Raw genomic sequence first — 22,015 nt, 5'->3', positions numbered from 1 at the left:
GGGATGTAGCTCATAGTAAAGTGTCCCTGTGTTTGATCTCCAGTACCAAAATAAATAAATAAATAAATAAATGAGCTATTAAGTCATGAAAAGATATAGAGGAATCTTAAATGCATATTATTAAGTGAAAGTAACCAATCTGAAAAGGCTAAGGCTAAGGGATTCCAACCATGACATTCTGAAAAAGACAAAATTACAGAAACAGTCAAAAGATCTGTGGGTATAGAGGGGTCTAGGGAGGGAATGATGAATAGATGGACCATAGAGGATCTGGGGAGGGAATGATGAATAGATGGACCATGGAGGATTTTTAGGACAGTAAAACTATTCTGTATACTATAATGGTAGTGTTATGGTTTGCATATGAGATGGCCCCCAAAAGCTCCTGTGTTTCTACAGGAATATTCAGAGGTTAAATGATTAAATTATGAAAACTTTTTTTTTTTTTTTTTTTTCAGTGCTGGGGATCGAACCCAGGGCCTTGTGCATGCAAGGCAAGCACTCTACCAACTGAGCTATCTCCCCAGCCCAAATTATGAAAACTTTAATGGAATCAGTCCATCCTAGTTTAAATGGCCTGACTGGGTGGTAACTGTAAAGCAGGTGGGGCGTGACTGGCACCAGGGGTGTGCCCTGGAAAAAGGAGTCTTCCCTCTGGTCACTTCCCCCTTGATGTGCTGCCCAAACTTTAGCCCAGAGCAATGGATTCATCCTCCTCTGGACTGTGAGCTCCAAATAAACTTTTCCTCCTGTAAGTTGTTCTTGTCAGGTATTTTTGATCAAAGCAATGATAAAAGCTAACAAAAAACAGATATATGTGATCATATGTTTGTAAAAACCCACAGGAAGTATACCCTATGAGTGTACCTAGGAGTGAACACTAACATGAGTTATAGACCTTAGGTGGTAATGATGTGCTAATGTAGATTTATACATTGAAACACATGTACTACTTTAGGATATTGACAGCAGGGGAGGCAATCTGGGGGTGAGAGGTGGGACAGAGGGTATATGACAACTCTATATTCTGTTCAATTTTGTTGTGAATCTAAAACTACTCTAAAAAAGTCTTTAAAATGTGAGCAGCTAAGATGACAGGAAAAGTGGTCCTATGGAACAGAGGAGCAATTATTAGTATTATCATGGGAAAATAAAAATGAAAGTTGCCTTACTGGGACTATACTATTCTAAGAGTTATTCAACCTGACTGAATTCAACCTTCTAGCCTAGGTGTATCTTTTTATATAACACTCAACCTCACCTCCACGCTATAAGGCCAACTGCCTCTATACCTACCCCCTGCCTATTCTCCTACCCTTCCCATTCTAATCTGTTCAACCGGAATTCATCTGTAAAGGTTTTGCTTGTTTGTTTGGCACACTGCTGGGGATTGAATGCACGGCCTTGTGCATGCTAGCCAAGCAGGGCTTTGTGCATGCTAGCCAAAAGCTCTACCACTGAGCTACAACCTTACCCCCCCCACCCATTGAAGTTTAAGCCAACTTAATCTGTGACACTTTTTCCATCTACACTAACCTGCAACACACCCTTCCTCTGAAAACTTACTATATTTGCAATAAGAATGACTAATTTATTTTAGTCAAAACATTATTTTATAGGCATTAATTTTATCTACTAACTTACATTGTCCTTACTCAAATACAGTAATTATAACATATACTTCCTTTGTAGATTCCAAAGCAACAGCATTATAGTAGGAACACAAATAAATGGTAATCTTACAGTGAAAATAGTAATGCCAGCCACAGAACAGGAAGGGATGAGGGAAAAAAAGAGACATTAAGGCAAACACTGACAGGAGCTTAAGAAAACAAAACAAACTCATATATCGTTATCAGCTCACTGGGTGTCTGCTCCGGTGAGCCAAGGTTTATGGAGTTGTCAGCAGCACCCACTGCTACTCCATTAATGGATGAACCACAGTCTGCAATGACTCCCAGGCAGGCTGAACGCCCACAATCCCAAAGTCGTGCAGTTCCATCTCGAGAACCAGACACCACATTCCTCCCTCGATCAACGATGGCTGTATCCAAGATACCTGGCAGGAGGAAAAAAAAAGTACCTTAGGATGGAGAAGGGGGTAAAGGAACTATAAGGGCAGAGAAGATAGAGCTGCATAAATGACTTTATCACTTTATGAACATACCTTGAACATGAACATTCATATCCTACATGCTGGGCTTTTTTAAGTGCCAAAATAGAGTCCCTAAGGTTCAAATATTAGTTGTGAGAGACAGACAACAAAACCAAGCTCTGGACTTAATGTTTAGTAGTGTTCTACAGCAGTAGTTTTCAAGTTTACTATTTTGGCTTCAAACTACCCACTCCTTTTTTTGAAGAAAATTAAGTAGACATCTTGGGGAATTCAGTTTGCAAATCATTATGTTAAAAGATCCTGCTAGAAAAAGGATCTTAGAGTTTTTAGAATCACCATTAGGAAGGGACTATATCTCCTTTATTTTTTTTGGTACCAGGAATTGAACCCAGAAGTGCTTAACCACTGGGCCATATCCCCAGCCCTATTTTGCATTTTATTTAGAGACAGGGTCTCTCTGAGTGGCTTAGGGCCTCACTAAGTTGCTGAGGCTGGCTTTGAACTTGCAATCCTCCTGCCTCAGCCTCCAGTTTCACTGGGATTATAGGTGTTTATCACTGGACCCACTGGGCCTGGGAGGCCTACACAAGCAAAGATCTGGTTGTCTTCATTCTAAAGTTCCCATTACTTTAAAATGTTACTCAGTTCCATAAAAGTGATAAAAGCTTTTTTAAAAAACAATTTTTAAATGTATATACCCCAGGCAGGGAAGCTATAGTTGTATCTAGGGAGCTATGAACAGTATTAACTGTGCACAAATTTCAAGTAATACTCAGCAAAGAGCTGCCATCTTGTGAAGTTTCCCTTTCTATAAAAGTTGCATGGAAAATTACCACTCTCTCTAATAAAATGTGATCACAATAAAATGGCATCTAGTGTGCGTTTCTTCACACTAGACAAGAATAAAAGGAAAGAAGAGCCCTAGAAAATGGGAACCCTGAGAAATTACTTCAGAAAGCAGCTTATGAAAGTAGCAATTTCAAGAATGCCTTTGTAAGAGAAGTAGACACAGCTAAGACCTGGAAGTTACAAAAGGCTTTATATATCAAACCAAATAAATACGAGTCTTCAGAATATAAATCAAGGCAAACCTTCAAGAAAAGATTTCACTTGTAAGCATCTCAGACAGTTCACATATAACATTACATAAAACTACAACTAAAATACCTATAGACAGAGCAAATTTCATATTTCTACATGTATATTTTTGACAAGTTTACTCTATTAAAATTATCTAGTTTTACTATCATATTAAGCTGTCTTTAATGTTTCTGGGAACAATGTGTATATGGGAATATTAATGTTTGACTCAGATTCTGGAATAAAAGAGGTTTGAAGTCCTACTATTACTTAGAAGCAACATACAACATTTCTAAGAGTTTGAAAATAATGGTCAAAGTGATGAAAATGCAACCGGAATTCTTAAAATTATTCTACAAATTTAAGCATATCCACTACCCTGGTGAGCAAATTCAACAACTAGTCCAATGAAATGGAATTTAATTTGGTCTCAATGTTTCATAAATTATGAATGATACAGTATAATGTTTATTACAAAAATTAGTATTATAAATAGATACCTCCAAATGAACCAACTTTAATTAAATAACCTGGGTAATTTAACTTCAAACAGATTAAAATACATTTTAGAGCTACTTATTAAACTCATATATTACAAACACAATACTACTTTTAGTTTATCTTTGTATTTGAAGATTCAGAACATATACAAAAACCTTACCTCTGATTGTTAAGCAAAGAACATATAAATACTTTGTCCATATTAAAATACAATTAGAGAGAAAAATTAAAAAAAAAAAAAAAATATATATATATATATATATATATATATATATATTCTCCCCAGCCCCCAGCAGTAGTAGGGATTGAACACAGGGCCTTACACTTACTAGGAAAATGCTCTACTACTGAGCTACAATATTTCCAGCCCATTAAAAAAAAAAAAAAAAAATTACTACTAAGCTACATTCCCCAGCTTTCTTTCTTATTTATTTATTTATTTATTTATTTATTTATTTATAGTAAGGATTGAACTTTAGGTACTTAACCAATGAGCCACACCACCAGTCCTTATTATTTTTATGTTGAGAAAGGGTCTCAACAAGTTGCTTACAGCTTTGCTAAATTGCTGAGGCTGGCCTTGAACTTACAATTCTTCTGGCTCAGTCTCCTGAACCACTAGGATTATAGGCATATGCCACCATACCCAGCACAGAAAATGTTATTATGGTTCCTATGGAGGGATTTAAGGTAAGGAACTGAGGATGTCAAAACATTTTTTGAAGTATCCAAACTTATAATAGCATATTTATTACCCTCTTAATATTCTAATTAAGGACAAAACATCTCTAAATTCTATGTCTTTTTCAACATACCAACTAATCAGTTACAAAGGAAAGATTATCACAATCTCTGCAATCTAATATTATCTGGTTATAAGGCTAACCTATTTTTATTTTTAAAATATGAAGACTAACTTAAATTCATGGTTACTGACACAGTATTGAGTTCTAATGTTGATATCTGATTATGCAGCCATTTGCCACCCAGCTTTTAATGTCACCTCAAAGGACTAATAAGATGCAGACCTTCTCTCTTTTTGTCTCTCTCTCTCAGCACACAAGCATAAAATCTCCTGGGAGGATAATTTTTTTTTTTCCCTATTGATTGTGGAAAACAACTATCTGTGTAAGACTGTTCATTCTAGATAGCAATAACAAGACTGACTTTCAAAGAAATTTCCAGTCTTTGGGGAAATAGCAGCTCATCCAAATGGCCAGTTGGATGAATTATTTGTGCATTTGTGAACAGCTACTGTTCCTATCTTGGCAGTAATTCATCTGTGGAGATCATTAGAGAAGGCTCTTCATACCTCCTTTGTGCCCTTTGAAGGTCACCACACAGCTAGCATCTTCAGCTGACCAGATCTTCAGCTGAGCATCCATTCCCCCACTCAGAACCACAAGGCCTGATGGGAAAAACCTGCAACAATTCACATCAAACACATGTCCTTCCAATACTCTCTGGAAAAACAAAAGAAAGTGCCATGCTAGTTCTTTTATCCATCCCTTGATGTTCTTTGACCTCCCATATCTTTGGTCCCTTATATGAAATATGTACATGCCTTGTACTAGATTTTTTTCCACATTTTTATCGGTGCATTATAGTTGTACATAATGATGGGATTTGCTATTTCATATTTGTACATGTACACAATATAACAATATAATTTGACCAATATCACTCCTCAGCTCATACTAGATTTTTTTTTTGAGACAGAATCTCATTAATATCATCCAGGCCGACCTCAAACTTGTAATCCTCCTGCCTCAGCCTCCTAAGAAGCTGGGATCACAGGCATGTGCCAGTGCACCTAGCACTCATACTACATTTTTTAAAAGGCTGCCCAAAGGACTCTTTAGATCATTTGTCTACCACATAGTGTTCTAAGAGTTGGCTGGCTTCCTTTCCAGGGACTGAGCTATAGATGTTATGGAATTAAATTCCATGGCTCTCACAGCCATCCCTAGTTCTAGTTCTAAGTATGAGTTGCGGAGACTCAGAGACTCTTCCACATCTCTTCTTAAAATCATCTGTATAGGATGAGGCTTAGCCACACTCAACCTAATAGCATAGCTACTCTGTGTTAGAAACTGGTCACTGAAGGCAGTTCAAACCATGGGCACACCCACCTAAGACACTTACTAGTCTGACTCAACTGCTGCAGTACCACTGTCTGGTAAATCACTAAGCTTATATGAGACCACTAACAAATATGAGACCAGAGATCAACTCAAGTACAGTGGTCTATATATTTACAATGGGCTATTCTTCCTTTCATGACCCAATCCAAGGTTTCTCAGACCACCCTTCATGTTTAAGACTCCAAAAGTATATCCAATTCCTTTACTCTGAGTTCTCCATTGGAAGCCTGCCAGATCTTCATGCTACCATCGGAACTAGAAGACACGCCAAGACCTCCTCCGCTGGAAATGTCCAGACATGTTATCTGTTCAACAGACAAAACAATTTATGTTACAAACAATAGAATGCTCTTATTTCCTTGAAATATGTTATAAACCTCCTTTGTTTCATAGTCTTCCAAATCTTCTTCAAGACTATGCTTCTAAAAGCAAGAACCTGTTTGATATGAAAAGTCGTTTTCATCACCAACCTCCCAAGACTGGAATAAATACCCTTTACCTACTGTAATCATCTCTACTGTCCTGCTCTAACTAAAAGGTTTTCCCTATCCCTATATTGTTTCCATAGTTTCCATTATTTATGATTTTATATTTTAGCGTATCTCTAATTCTTAGTAACTCACACAAAAGATAATCTTCCAAGATACACCAGAAGGATTCAAGTAAAAGTGAAGATATTTCTATCTACATTTCTATAAAGGTATAAATGGAGATATAGCTCCCATGTTCATAATACAAGTGAAGAAAGTGGAAACACCTGCATGTTTTGTAATATAAGACTAGAAAAATAAATTATAGTAGAGTCATACAATGTAATACTATGCAGTTCCTATAAGAACACTAGAAAGATGAGATGATATAGAATAATGTACATATTATTAAGAAATAAAAAGCAAGTTATAAATTTGCCTACTTAAGAGTTTCCCAAAGACTAAGAGGATAAAGTAAAATAATGATGTGTAGAGTTCAACATGGAGCTGGCTCATAGCAAGCAATCAATAAATGTTAGTTATCACTGCTATTATTATTATCAATAAAGGCTATAAAATAAAAGTTCACTATAGTAATCTATAGAATATAAAAACAGGAGTAATTTTTTTACTTTCCATTTCCTAATTTTATCTCTAAACATTTACTTGCTTTGCAATAAGGGTAAAAAGTAACTTATTTCAGTTTTGTAAAAGCAAAATAAAGTTTTATAAATATATAAAAAATAACATTTTGATTTTGCAGTATTGGGGATTGAAACCAGGGCCTCACACATGCCAGGTACGTGCTCTACCACTCAAATGTATGCCAGTCCTTTCTTATTTGGTTTTGAGACAGGTCTCACTAAGTTGACCAACATGGCCTCAAACCTGCAATCCTCCTGCCTTAGTCTCCCAAGTAGTTGAGATTACAGTTGTGGGCCACTGTGCTCACCAAAAAATAGCCTTAAAAAAATGTACCACACTGTAAAATGTAGATAGTTTAATGTAATCAGTTTATCTACCACTTTTTCACTTTTGTTTCAAAAAAACTAAAAAATGTAGAAAGGGCTTTAATATGTAGAAAACTGAGAAAATGTTCCTGTCTAGCAGGCAAGGTAATGAAATATGAGTAGTGACAAATTATGCAAACATCGACTACTTTATCATTATCCAAAAGCTGGTGACTCTGCTAAAATATATTTAAGGAAATTTCATACGATCTCTAAGCACATCTGTATACATACTCTGGACCCTAGCACCAGTTCTGCCCCACACCACACTTCATCAACTATATCATCTTACAGTGCAGAGTAAATGACTCATTAATTATGAATATGTTTATAGCATTAGAAAAGCAGATAAAGTGAAAGAATTAGCATGCTATTATGCTTTTTAATTTATAAAAATACTTACACTCTTTGTATGAATTCTGGAAAAAGTAGTGTATGGTGCCAAAAACTTGGAAGATGCACTTTCCTTTGGACATGAAATATGAATGCTTTTCTAAACAAAGAGGAAAAGATGAAATCTGTCAGTGAAGCTATTCCCAAGTAATTAAAACCTCTCAAAGAAAACATTAAGACTACAGGAAATTCTCATTTTCTAAGTGTATTTATTCTAATTCTTCCCCAGTCCACAAAACTAGCACTCTCCCTTGGTTCAGAAGTCCTTTCACTGCAGAGTGCTACAATGTAATTTAGTATCACTGAGAGGCCATTTTGTTTTTATGATGAAGTAAATGGTCCCATAGAGGACAGACCAACAATAACATACAACTGAAAAGCAAGAGCATTAATTTTTATAAATAAAATCAAATCTCAATATTCTCAATTAACAATGGGACAAGGAACAGGATCAGCAGGAGAGTACATAAAGAGATGTGAGGAAATTTAGCACCAGCCCCCAAATCTAGGGTCTAAATGAAAAGTCTTCCCAATAAGAATTAAAAAAAACAAACAAACCAAAAACTGTTAGATCACTAACATTTACAGTTACCAGAGTAATTGGTAAAGTAAATTATGGTACACCCATAAATGTGTAGGTCTGGGTCAGAACTGTAGTGCCCATTCCCACCTAGCACTTAAACTGAGTACATGATCATAGATTGGCCATCATCCCACAGTTGTTTTATGATGCCCATGGGTTTTGACTAGTCATGATCATGTGCCTTTCAGTTGGTAGTGTAGGAAAATATGCCTAGAACCAGATGTTAAATTCAGGTGATATGGGACTTTAGGCTAAAGGTCATTTGTAAAAATTTTCCCAAGTATGTTGGCAATTCAAGGTAGTTGACTGATCAAAGTAGTAGATTAATAAAAGGTTTGGTCAACCTCTTCTCAAAGATTCTTGCAATATGACATCACTTACTGTAATCAAAGAATACTCTAAACAACAGAATATGACTTAACTGTATATCTCCTATAAGGAGCTAACTCACTAAAGGGCCCCTAACCTGTTATCTCTTCTGTAGCAGTACCTCAGAGTTTCTGGAAATTCTGAAGGACAATGAAAATGCCTTTGATAATCAAGATTTTCTGAACCTCTTTATTTCCAACAGGCACAGATTCTCATACTTCAATAGAAAGAAAAGTTTCAAACTTATAATATTTTCATTACTGAAAATCAATATGTTCTCATTACAGGTCATCCACTCCTTTTAAAAGACAATTAGAATATCTATACAAACAGCACTTTCCTAGCCAGCATATTCATGCCTGGCTGCCTACAATCTTTTCACTAAAGTAGTTTCTGCTTCTAACTGGGCGACAAAGCCCATACAGCTGCAAGACAGCTGACCTGGATTTGGAACTACCTCCTATACCAGAAATGGAAGTGTCAGCTAAACTCTCGGCTGAACAGTCATACCAGCATGGATGCAAGGACTCCAAAAGCTTAATGTTCAGGCCTCTATAAAAACTGGGTTTGCTCTCAGAAGACTTCATTTCTTGAGGCAAATTACATGAAAGATTTCAAGAATCAGTGCTTTTCTCCTGCTTACCAATCCTGCAAATCAACCTTTAATCCATAAACATACTATGGAAGAAGATAGTGAACTATCTTCCAATGTCAGCAGTAGACAATCATGCTGTTAATCAAAGAAAATTTAAAAGAAAGCTGCAGGAGATATCAAAACAGACAAATCCAAGGGGGGAAAAGTGAGTATGCCACACTAAAATGAAATTCAAAGTCAAATTTTTTTTTAATACTTCAGGGTTAGGCATTTAAGCTGACAGATCTACCATTTAACAAAACACTGTAGCAACATCAAATAGCAAAGTGACTCATGGCAGTTAGGAAACAAATAAATGTTCAACCATAAGCACTTACTGTCTGAACCCACCCAGCAGGTTCACAGCAGAAATTAGCAATGATGTTTGAAGAGATTAGGATTGTATCCAGGCCTAAGTATGAAGGGAAGAAATATAAATCAAATATTTCTCAAAAAACTTAAGAGTCTAAATTGAGATGTGCTACAAGTATAAAATATACATAGAATTTTGAAAACTTAAGAAAAAAGGCAGATAAAAGTCAGCAGTACCCAGGCTGTGGATGGATACTGGCAAAATATCTGGGAAAACCACAGACTTGCAAGGTAGTGTTAAAGTTGGAATCAATAGAACTGGGTTTGAATTCCAGCATGGTCTTTGATTATTAGGAATTAATTAACCTGAATGTTTCCTTCTCTGCAAAATGGAAACTTAAAATGCCAAACCCACAGGATTATGATAATCAATAACTAATTTTGGCAGTATTCTACAGTTTTGTCCATTTGTAGTCTAACTCTCCATTAACGATTGTGAGGTACAGTATTTCTGTAATCTAGATGAGAAAACTGAGGCTTAGAGAATTATTATTTGTCCAAAATCACAATCCTAATAAGTATCAGAGTTAACTAAGACATAAACTCAGGTCTTCTGATACTTTCTACAACCATAGCTACTTTAAAAATCTTATGTAAATAACAAAGTATTCTCTATTCTTGTCAGTATACTCAAATACTTTAAAACCAAAAAATAAAATAAAATAAAAATATACACAAAAAAGAAAAATAAATAAATAAATAAAAGGCTGGTTCCCCCTTTGGGAATCATCTCATCAGAGCATGCTGATTATAGCAGTTAGAATAAATAAGGAAAGGCAGATCATGAGTTCTACAACACTTACTTTAGCCATCTACTCACCTCAAAAACAAATGAGAAAAACTATTAAGTACTATTTTTTTTTTTTTTTTTCCAGTGCTGGGGATTGAACCCAGGGCCTTGTGCTTGCAAGGCAAGCACTCTACCAACTAAGCTATATCCCCAGCCCTGTTAGTACTATTAATGTACACTTTTCACCAAGGGCCAGCAAGATACAATTATAAAGTTATACTATCCAATATGGTAGATTCCTAGGCACACTTGAAATATGGCCAGTGCAAATGAAGAACTAAGTTAAAAATTTTATTTCACTTAAAATTTAATTTAAAAATCAAAGCTGGGCATGGTGGCACACCTGTAATCCCAGTGACACAGAAGGTAAGGTAGAAGGATCCAGAGTTCAAAGCCAGCCTCAGCAACTTAAAATAAAATATAAATAAAAAATAAAAAATAAAATAAGATAAAAAATGTCAATTAAATGTCAACAAAAATTCTTGACATTTTGTCTCAAAATCAAAAATGGCTGGGGATGTGGCTCAGTGGTTAAACACCACTTGGTTCAATCCCCAGTACCAAAAATAAAAAATAAATAATAAATAAATTAAATAAAATTGATATATGATTCAGTTGTTATACTTTCAGTTAGCCAGGGTAGCACACACCTGTAATCCCAGAGACTCAGGAGGCTGAAGCAGGAGGATCGCAGTTTTAAGGCCAGCCTTGGCAACTCAGTGAGGCTCTAAGCTACTTAACAAGACCCTGTCTTAAAAATGAATTATAAAAAGGCCTGGGAAGGCTGGGGCTGTAGCTCAGTGGTAGAGCATTTGCCTTGAATGTGTGGGGCAATGGGTTCAATCCTCAGCACCACATAAAAAAATAAAGATATTGTGTCCATCTACAACTAAAAAAAATTTTTAAATAATAATAAAAAAAAGGCCTGAGTTGGGCTGAGGTTGTAGCTCAGTGGTAGAATGCTTGCCCAGCATGCATGAGGCACTGGGCTCAATTCTCAGCACCGCATATAAATAAATAAATAAATAAATAAAATAAAGGTCCATCAACAACTTAAAAAAAAAACTGAGTATTTAGCTCAGTGGTAAAGTACTGAAAAAGAAAATGGAAAACTTTTAGGTATGTTTGGAACAACATGAATTAAATATCTCCAATTCACTTTTTTTATACTTTTATTTTACTTATTATTTTTATGTGGTGCTGAGGATTAAACTCAGTGCCTCACACGTGCTAGGCAAGTGCTCTACCACTGAGCTACAACTCCAGCCTGCCCAGTCTACCTTTTAAAATATTTTTCATTTCTGAGAGAGACTCCCTCAATTTCCAAGGCTGGTCTTGAACTTGTGATCCTCCTGCCTCAGCCACCTGAGTTGCTAGAATGTGACTGAATACACTACCCCACCAGCTCAGCTGTAAATCTTATAAAATGTAAACACAGATCAAGTCATTTTTTTGTAAATATTCTTTTTAAAAATTTTTTTTAGTTGTCAATGGACCTTTATTTTTTTATATACAGTGCTAACAATTGAGCCCAGTGCCTCACACATGCTGGGCAAGCACTCTATCACTGCAGCCACAATCCCAATCCCAGATCAAGTTATTTCTAATAAAAAATTCGAATTTGAATTAAGATGTGCTATAAAAACACAGAGAATTTTGAAAATTTTAAAAAGTAATATAAAATATCTCATTAGTAAGTCTGTATATTAATTAAAAGTTAAAATAATATTTTAGATCTATTGGGATAAGTAAGGTATATTATTAAAATTAAGCTCACCTATTTATTTTACCTTTTTAATGTGGCCAGTAGAAAATTCAAAATTATATATGTAGTTTGTCACTATCAGAGCTGGTGTAAGGTAAATAAGAAATGTTTCCATTTTAAAGTAAACATAATTAAAGACAAAAAATTCTTGACATTCAAAGGCAGCAAACAGTATGACACATATATAAAGATAACTATAAAGATAACAGTATAGGGGGCTGGGGTTGTGGCTCAGTGGTACAGTACCTTCCTAGCACATGTGAGACACTGGGTTCAATCCTCAGCAAGACATAAAAAAAAATAATAAAACAAAATAGTGTTATAAAAAAAAGATAACTATAAATATCTGAAGTAGATATAGGGGTATGGCCACACTTCTGAATAGTGTGCCATCTAGAAGACAAAAACTTACCTTGTTTATTTCATTCACAATAAATCCTTCTGAGGCTGTAACCTCTGGGATACCATCTAGGCCAATTCCTTGACAAGTCAGGCTGCCATACAAAGATGGTTTCCCTACATGGAAAAAAAAAAAATTATATCTCAAAAATTTTAAGAACTTAGTATTTTTCTTCTTATAGACCCAATTTAGGTATCTACATAGATGGATGGAACCTGCAATGAATTTGGCCCATGAAAGAAAAACAGATACCCATACTGAAATTCAGGTGAAGTGGAAAGAGTAAACCTAATTTGGGAGTGAATACACTAAAAGACTTAAAAGTTAGGAACAAAGATTCAGAGATAAACATTTGTAGAAAAAGCTGCTAAAGTGATCTTGCCCTGTTTTTCTGGCTATGAAATGGAATTTTTCCAGGATGAAAGGTGAAAATCATCATATGTATTTATCCACAGTATATATATTATTTAACACATCATAAATAATTAAGCTTCAGTAATCTGGAAAATAGCCTACATAGAAATTTTGCAGTCATATGAGCTAAATAAAATACCGTCCTATATATAAATATATGCAGACACTAGAATGAAGTTGAACACCTTTATCCATTCTTATGGACTTTATATATTTACATCTATGACAGCCCATGTAACAATTTACATGTCTAACTTCCTGGCTGGAGTACGAAGCCTTATGAGTTTAGAAACTAGTTACAATTTTTTTCAGTAAATAACTGTTGTATCAAACTAAAGTTCTAGGAGCAAGAGAGAAGGTAAAATCATCATGGAGTCACACAAGACTTCTCTAGAAAGGGGGCTTTCTAGAGAAGGTGAATTGAGCAAGTTTTTGAAAGAAAGAATCTAGTTAAGAAGGACAGGAAAGAAAACTCCCAAGTCAAAAAGAGGCATTATCGCTGGGGAGATGGCTCAGTTGGTAGACTGCTTGCCTCGCAAGCACAAGGCCCTGAGTTCGATCCCCAGCGCCGCAAAAGAACAAGAGGGAAGGACGTATCATCTATTACAGCAGTCATAGAAAGATAGCTGAAGGGTAATTCATGGAAAAACTCATGGAACAACTAATCATCTTGTGTAGAAGTCTAAAAAACTTTTCTTCTAGTAAAGAAGCTTTCTTTCCTTCCTTTTTCTTTTTGGTAGTACTGGGGATTGAAACCAGGGTCTCATGCCCACTGGGCAAATAACCATCACAGAGCTACTTCCCTAGTCCTTTTTATTTATTTATTTATTTTTATTTTTTAAAAATATTTTTAGTTGTAGATGGACACAATACCTTTATTTTATTTATTTTAATGTGACGCTGAGGATTGAACCCAGTGTCTCACACATACTAGGCAAGCGCTCTTCCACTGAGCCACAACCTCAGCCCCCTTTTTATTTTTGAGACAGAATCTCCCAAAGTTGCCCAAGCTGGCCTTGAACTCATGAACCCATTACCTCATTCTTCCAAGTAGTGGAGATTACAGATGTGCACTACCAAAACAACTAGTAAAGAAGCTTTTGACAGGGAAGTGGTATGAAGCAAATTAATATATGTAAAGTAACTAGATATAGTACATATTTTGTCTCAATAAAGCTGTTATCTAAGGGGCTGGGGCTGTACCTCAGAGGCAGAGTGTGTGCCGAGCATGCGTGAGGCACTGGGTTCAATCCTTAGCACCACATAAAAATGAAACAAATAAAATAAAGGCAAGTTGTGTATCTACAACTACACTAATAATAATAATAATAATAATAAATCCTCTTCCTTAGGAGATGACCATTGGTCCAACTTCATAAAGGAAACCAAGGCTATAAAACACCCTCAAATTTCCACATCCATACCAGCACATTTACCTACATCTGCATTTATCCTAATCTTCATTCATCTTAGTCTCTGAGACTTAATTCAATCTTTCTCTTTCTTCTAAAGTATTGGTTATTCAGTTAATCCTTCTTCCCTTTATCTTCAAACTACATTTTATTTATTATTATTTAGGTACTGGGGATTGAACCCAGAAGCACTTTACTTCTGAGATACATCCTCAGTCTTTATGTTTTATTTTAAGACAGGGTCTAGATAAGTTGTTTAGGGCCTTGCCAAGCTACTGAGGCTGGCCTCAAATTTGCCATCTTCCTGCCTCAGCCTCCCAGGTTGCTGGGATTATAGGCATGTGCCACCACATCTAGCAGTATTTTAAAAATTGTTCTTTTTTAAATTATTTTCCATCTTTGAAAACAAAACTCTGGACTGTGAGACTTCTAGCTACCACTCTCTCCATTCATACAGTTTAGTAATGTCCTCAACAAAGATTTTATGTTTAAAATATTTTCTCAGCTGGATGCAGTGGCACATGCCTGTAATTCCAACTATTCAGGAGGTTAAGGAAGGTAGATAAAAGTTCAAGGCCAGCCTCATTAATTTAGTGAGAACTTGTCTCAAAATAAAAAATGAGAAGGGCTAGAGATATGGCTCAATGGTAGAGCACTCCTAAGTTAATACCCGGTACCACCAAAAAAAATTTTTTAAAAACTGTAGATACAACACATCAAGGCTAATGGACTAGCTGAAATGCATCAGCACAGGTGCAATGGCACCTGTAATCTCAGCTACCAGGGAAGTTGAGGCAAGAGGATCAAAAAGTTGGAGACAAGTGTGGGCAACTTAGTGAGATCCCGTCTCAAAATAAAAAAGAAAAAGTGCTGCAGATGTAGTTCAGTGATAAAGCACGGCTAAGTTTAATCACCAGTACAGCAAAAAAAAAAAAAAAAAGGTTGGGGATGTAGCTCAGTGGTAGACCACCTGTCTAGCATTATGAGAGGTCTTGGTTTCAATCCCCAATATCTTACTCACACACACACTCTCTCTTTCTCACACACAAACACACACAAAAGCATTAATAATATCTCCATAAACATGTGCAGCTACCAAATGGAAAACTCAATCTGAAGCCCTTCTAGAATACAGGAGTGGGAATTATGTCAGTAAAACACAAACTGGTCAAGCACGTTTGTAAACTAAAAGCATTATGCCAGAAGAGTAGGCCAGCATAAAAGAGGAAGCTTTGTTTTAAGGGTAGTAAATCTTTCTTGAAAGGGAGAACAAACAGATTTATAGACATTACCTGGAGGGTGACAGCTCAGCCAGGCCTCCCCTTCATCTTTCCTATGAAGAGAGACAAAAGCCTAATTAGGCTCACACAAAGTTGAAAAGAATGCTACTGGGGAGAAAGGTCATATAATCTTCAGTTTGTTCATCATACCTAAACATGATCTAGCCCATTCTTCCATCCAGGCAAACATTACTTTAAGACAAATTTTATTGTGAAAGAAATATTTGTGGATTAAGTATTTAATGAACAGATTTCAGTTGTTAAATCAATGCTCAAATACTTTGACCAATAAGGAGCTCACTTTGAAATAAAAATCAGGACTGAGGAGATAGCTCAGTTGGTAGAGTGCTTGTCTTGCAAGCACAAGGTTCGATCCCCAGCACTACAAAAAAAAAGAAAAAAAAATCGAGATTATTTATATTTAGGTATTTAATGAGATCACTAAAAAACAGAAGTGTTAGGTATTTTATATATAGCATAATTATTCCTTACAACAATCAAAGATACCTTTTATCATCCCCATATTAAATGCAAAAACTTGAAGCTCTGGGAGAAGTGACTTGCCCCAAACCACCTAGCTAAGTAAGAACTGAAATCTGGAGCTGGTACACAATATGTGTTCTTTCTAAAACCTCATGCTGACTTTTTACATGTTTTAGAATGTACCTCCCCAAATCCTATAAATCCTGATCCCTTAGGGTATGATGGAAAGGACCTAGAATTTTAAGACAGAAAGCTCTAGGTTTATAGAAGCCTTCTATCACATAAGCAGCTACATGATCTTACACAAGTTTTATCCTCTGATTCTGAGCTTGCATTATTGCCTAGGTTACCTGTGGTACTTACTGTTATTCCTTTATAACCTGTCAAATTTTGCATTATAATAAGTAATTTCTATTTTGGTTTAGTCCCACCTACCAAAGTATAAATTTCTTAAATGCAGGAGGCAGTGTTTTATTCATTTTCACCATTGTTTCAATGGTGATAAGTTACTAATCAATTAATAACAATTGTCATTTATGGCACTGCTGTATTCATCCTGATGCCTACAGAAATAATTGACACAATATATGATCAACAAATATATATTAAACGAATGAATTGTTTGCTGCGTAGTTCCAATTAAAATGTCACCTTCTTGAAGGGCAGGAACCATCTCTTAAATTTAGAATACACAGCCTAGAGTCGTAGCTCAGTGGTAAAGCACTTGCCTAGCATGTGTGAGGCATTAGGTTTGATTCTCAGTACCACATGTAATAAGTTAACTAATTAAATAAAGGTCCACTGAAAACTAAAAAAAAAAAAAAAAAATTTTAAAACAATTTAGAATATACATCTGAGCTCCGCTGAGCTGATAGAACCTGGGCATGGCAGGTGTTACGTGGTTTCCTGAACAGAATTGTACAATACATCTAATACAGCGCTAGGGGTCCACGAAAATAGAGTTCATAACATACACAAAGTGGTGGTGAGCACTGGAACTTTTACAAATAACTGATAACCAATCAACATTTTCTAAACGACTACTTGGCCAGTGTCTTCCTGGCTCCCAGTTTTCCTTTGTCCTACTCATACTTCTAACACAGTGCATAGGTATTCCCTTGACCTCAGGGCAGCTGCAAAGAATGAAAAGCAATGACCATGCGGGTTTGGGACTTCTTTTTCTGGACCTTGTGCCCTCCAGCTTCCTCAAGAATTGACAGGTTAAGCCCTGTGGATATCCAGGACCAGGAATGGCTCTCCTTTGACGCTAAGGCAACATCCGTTACCCGCCTCCTCTAGCCCTGATCTGAGTCTGGATTCACCTGAGGGCCTGGGCCCAGTCGCTCTGAATCCTCAAAGGCGCTGCCATCTTGACCCCGCCTCCACCAGCCCGCCTCTTCCGCCCCTTCCCGGAAGTGGATCCCCAAAACAGGCGGTGAGAACGGAGGGCGGGATCTACACCGAGAAACCACCAATGAAAACGCAGAGTGAGTTACCTTGCCTTTCCGTGGGCGTGCTACCATGAAGGGCTGGTTCCTGTGGAGAGACGCTGAGATCTGACTGCAGAACCTACGCCGACGCTCGGTTCGGGTCCTCTCCTTCCACCTTTTCCGTGAGCACCACATTCCTAGTCCTTGCGCCCGGAAGCACTGCGAACGGACCGCGGGTGCGCTGGGTGACCGCGCGCGCACGCGTCCTCTCCTTAAAGTGGCAGAGGCTTTTAAGGTGACCTGTCCAGGATTTCTCTGCTTTCCCGTTTTTTCCGTACCTTCCTAGTTCAGGCCAGCCTCCACGGTTCCGTTGCCAACCATAGGGCCGACCCTGAACTCTGAGCAGGGGTCGTCCTCATTTTACTCCAGAGGAGACTGAAGCCAGGATGGTGGAGTGGAAAAACTTAGTAGCGTTTACAGAGTCCAATTGTAGCCCAAATCACTTTTCATTCATTATATTGATACTTAAATTCTGCGAGTTAAGTATTATTAATGAGAAAATGGAAATTATTACATGGTAAGGGATGGTGTTGGGATTCGAATTTGGATCTCAAGGTACTTTCCCATCCACTGACCTTTGAAGAGCTCATAGTGTCATAGGAAGAGGAAACGTACAGAAATAGGAACTATCATTTTTTGAAACCTTTGTTCGTGCCAGTCTCCTGACAAGCATTATCATCTCTATTTTTCAGAAGAGATTTCTAAGTGACTTGTACAAGGGCATCGAATGAAGCAGTGACAATGCAAGGTTTCCAATCCATGTCTATTTCAAAGCCATTTCCTTTCCTCCCTTAAATTACACTGCCTCCAGAACAAATGAATTTTGTGTAGATATGTAGAACACTGAAATCCCTCTTGTGATTTTCCCATTGTTTTTAGGATCAAAGTCTTAAACTCCTTAACATGGCCTGCAAAGCCTTTCTGTGATCAGGTGCTTAGTCATTTTACCAATTTTCATTTCTTGTCACATTCTCATGTTTTCTCCAGTTAGTGAAGGTTTTTTTCTTTGTGTGTTTTGTGGTGCTGGGGATCAAATCTTGGGGCCTCACATTTGTAGGACACACTCTCTACCAGTGAGCTGCACCCTCAGGCCCATCACTGAACTTTTGTTCAAATTTGGTGTCAAGTTCTGTCTCTGTCTTCCATTAGCCAGAAATATTCTTCTCATGTCTGGCTAATTTCCACTTACCCTTTGAGTCTCATTTTTGAAATCACCTCCTCCAGGAAGTCTTCTGTGCCTATTCTTGCCCTGTGTCTACCCATCCACTGTGTTCCAAATCCTAATTATCTGTACACACTGTTGTAAACTGTCTGCTTACTTATCTAGATTGTAAACTCCATGAAGACAGGAGCTGTATCTTGTTTGGTCACCCCTGTATATTCTAGCATAGTGACTGGTACATGGTAAGTACCCGAAAATCATCTTTTGGAGCTAAGAATGTAGCACAGTTGTAAGAGCACTTGCCTAGCATGTGTGAGGTCCTGGGTTCCATCCCCAGCAACACACACAAAAAAAATTCATCTGTTGAATCAACGAGACACAAGAGAGGCATCAAGGGTCCTAACTCTCTTTTACAGCCCATCACGGCAAAATTTGTGTAAAGGCCAGAGTCATTTCTCTTCATACCTTTCTTTTCTTTCTTTCTTCCTTTCTTCCTTTCTTCCTTCTTTTCTTTCTTCCTTTCTTCCTTTCTTCCTTCTTTTCTTCCTTCCTTTCTTCCTTTCTTCCTTTCTTTCCTTCCTTCCTTCCTTCCTTTCTTCCTTTCCTTCCCTTCCTTCCTTCCTTTCTTCCTTTCTTCCTTTCCTTCCTTCCTTCCTTTCTTTCTTCCTTCCTTCCATCCTTTTCTTCCTTTCTTCCTTTCTTTCTTTCTTTCTTTCTCTCTTGTACCAGGAATTGAACTCAGGGGCACTTAACCCCTGAACCACATCCCCAGCCCTTTTTATTTTTTATTTAGAGAAAGGGTCTTGCTAAGTTGTTTAGGTCCTCACTAAGTTGCTGAGGCTGGCTTTGAACTTAGGGTACTCCTGCCTTAGCCTCCCCAGCCATGGGGATTACATGCATGCACCACTGCGTCCGGCTCTTACTACTTTCTTTTGGATGCTCTGAAGCAGATGATCTTGGGGATGTAGTCTGAGCAAATATATCTCACATTAGGGCATAGTTGACAAAGCATTTTCATTTACTCTATAGATTCAACTCTTCCCTGGCCTCTGAATGCTCTATTGCATCCACACTGAATTCTTTCCATTCCTCCCATGTGTCAAAACCTACACATATTTGGGTACCATCCCACAAACTTAGTTCTTCTTCTGGCATAGAATAAAGCCAATAGGCAACAAGAATAAAGGTTAATTCTTTTCAGGTAGGTCAGAGATGGCTTTTCTAAAAAGATGACATTTCACCTAATTCATATTCCATTAGCAGAATCCATTGAGCTTATTGAATGCTGTTTAAAGCACTCTCAAATATATGTCAATCATTACAGAACATGTTCCAGGCCTGTTCTCTGCCAGGCCTAATGCTGGGGGTACCAGGGTAAATCAGGCTCAGTATCTGTCCTCAAAGAACTTAGTCTTCTAGGGGAGATAGATACATAAGCAAGTTCTAATAGTGCAGATTAGTTGGTGCTATTTATGACACTGGGACCTTATTATAATCATATTTGTACTCTAACCTAGTCTCTGTTGGTATTTTAGACTCTTCGGGATGTCAACCTCAGTCCCTCAAGGCCATACCTGGACTCGACAGGTGAAGAAGGAGGATGAAGAAGTAGATCCTCTGGACCAGCTCATCTCCCGCTCTGGCTGTGCTGCCTCCCACTTTGCAGTGCAGGAGTGCATGGCCCAGCACCAGGACTGGAGGCAATGCCAGCCGCAGGTGCAGGCCTTCAGGGATTGCATGAGTGAACAACAGGCAAAGCGGCGGGAGGAGCTTCAGAGAAGGAAAGAACAAGCCAGTGCCCACCGCTGAGACCCCAAATCACCTGTCCCAGAGGGTGGTCTTGCAGAAACCAGCACATAGATCATGGGAGGATGCCATTCTAAATGCTGGGAGTATGGGCCAGGAGGTGTGAAACTGGGGGATGGTCTTTGGGACTAGGGTAAAGAGCCAGACACCATGAGTTTGGACATGACTACCACACTGAGCTGCCACATTTTAATCGTCAGATCTCAAACATTCTCACCTTTCTTGTTCCACCACCATTTGCCACGTATAACAAAGAATTGGGTGGGTAAAGGAAGCTCCCCCACCTACCTCTTGGGTCAGTGTACCAAGTACTAAGATGATTACAGGGACATTTTGATTTTAGAAATAAATTCACAACCTGAGGTTAAATTAGTTACATAATCAGGTGTTCATTTTTTCAGTCATAAGTTCAATAATAGCACTGTGTTGGAATGTGACCTCTGCCTTCATGTTCCTTAGGGTCTAGTTTGAGAGTTGGAAATAGTACTGGAACAACTAACTGATTTCCAAAAGTGATGTGAGTGCCTCTGTCTTTTTATCACCTACTCTGGATGTTATATTCCATTTAGTACAGGAAGAAAGCAAACATGGAAACCTATTCAACAAATATTGAGTACCTGATATGTGCCAGACTCTGTTGAAGTAACAGATGCAGAATCTTTCCCCAACTCAACCAATACGGAAAATTTGCCTGATATTTTAAAAGTTATGTTTGACATTAAAATACAAATTTCCAGCTTTTGAAAACTGCAGACGCTGTCAACACAAAGCTTGTATTCCTACTTAACTACAAATAGCTGGTGCTGAATAATACTGCCTCTTTACAAGGGCGTGTGTCCTGTTCATACTGTTGCCATCACTTCTCACTCTTCTTCACTGAGACCACCCACTATTACTCAATAGCCCCTTAAGGCATTTGGAAAGGGAGGGAGGTTGGGAGAGTGGCTCCAGCCATAAAAGTTAGAATGCTTTCATCATTAGTAATAACATAATTTTTGAGTACCTACATTTTAGAAACCTAAACCTGAAATATAGTAGGCCCTAAAATGTAAACCTTTGTGTTGGTATTTTTAGGGAAGAGGGAAAGAAGTGGGGAAAAGATATGAGGAGTTAAAGAAACAACAGAATCCTATTTTAGGCCAAAGGGAATGATCAGGCGAATATATAAACATGTATTTTTGTAGATCCATGTGTGCCTCAATGCTGTGGGTCATTAAAGGGAACAAGCAGTGTGCTCTAGAGCTGTCACCAAGAATCTCAAAGAAGAGGAAGGCGTTAGTGGAGTTGAGCCTTTAAAAATGATAGATGGAAGGGGCTGGGGATATAGCTTAGTTGGTAGAG

At 37.5% G+C, this 22,015-nt stretch overlaps 2 protein-coding genes across 9 annotated transcripts in view; one reads left to right on the top strand and one right to left on the bottom strand.

Annotated features, from left to right (window-relative positions):
• The window catches only part of Paaf1 (proteasomal ATPase associated factor 1), a 27,646-nt gene extending 9,864 nt beyond the window's left edge, over positions 1-17,782 (bottom strand). The window contains exons 1-8 of one of the 3 annotated variants that reach the window (XM_047518450.1): positions 17,713-17,782; positions 15,746-15,786; positions 12,640-12,743; positions 9,639-9,712; positions 7,725-7,814; positions 6,048-6,146; positions 5,010-5,160; positions 1,865-2,059 (exon numbers count right to left, since the gene is read on the bottom strand). In XM_047518450.1, coding sequence (XP_047374406.1) covers positions 1,865-2,059; positions 5,010-5,160; positions 6,048-6,083 — 382 coding nt within the window. In that variant the 5' untranslated portion in view covers positions 6,084-6,146; positions 7,725-7,814; positions 9,639-9,712; ... (1 more) ...; positions 15,746-15,786; positions 17,713-17,782. Of the gene's footprint in view, positions 1-1,864; positions 2,060-5,009; positions 5,161-6,047; positions 6,147-7,724; positions 7,815-9,638; positions 9,713-12,639; positions 12,744-15,745; positions 15,787-17,538; positions 17,601-17,712 lie in introns of those variants that run through there. The other 2 variants (XM_047518447.1, XM_047518448.1) reach the window with 2 other exon arrangements.
• Positions 17,689-22,015, top strand: LOC124959950 (cytochrome c oxidase assembly factor 4 homolog, mitochondrial). 6 transcript variants are annotated; one of them, XM_047518455.1, is made up of 3 exons: positions 17,722-17,882; positions 19,034-19,110; positions 20,404-22,015. In XM_047518455.1, exon 3 carries the CDS (start codon positions 20,414-20,416, stop codon positions 20,675-20,677), a length of 264 nt encoding a protein of 87 aa, XP_047374411.1. In that variant the 5' UTR covers positions 17,722-17,882; positions 19,034-19,110; positions 20,404-20,413; the 3' UTR covers positions 20,678-22,015. The 6 variants fall into 6 exon arrangements, with proteins under 6 accessions (XP_047374412.1, XP_047374409.1, XP_047374411.1 ...); XM_047518452.1 differs by having other exon boundaries at positions 17,722-17,941; XM_047518454.1 differs by having other exon boundaries at positions 17,761-17,828.

This window comes from Sciurus carolinensis, chromosome 11 (assembly GCF_902686445.1).
Source record: "Sciurus carolinensis chromosome 11, mSciCar1.2, whole genome shotgun sequence".
In the NCBI taxonomy this organism is placed as follows: domain Eukaryota; kingdom Metazoa; phylum Chordata; class Mammalia; order Rodentia; family Sciuridae; genus Sciurus; species Sciurus carolinensis.
The sequence above is the reverse complement of the archived record's forward strand: the minus strand, read 5'-3'. Positions and strand labels throughout refer to the sequence as shown.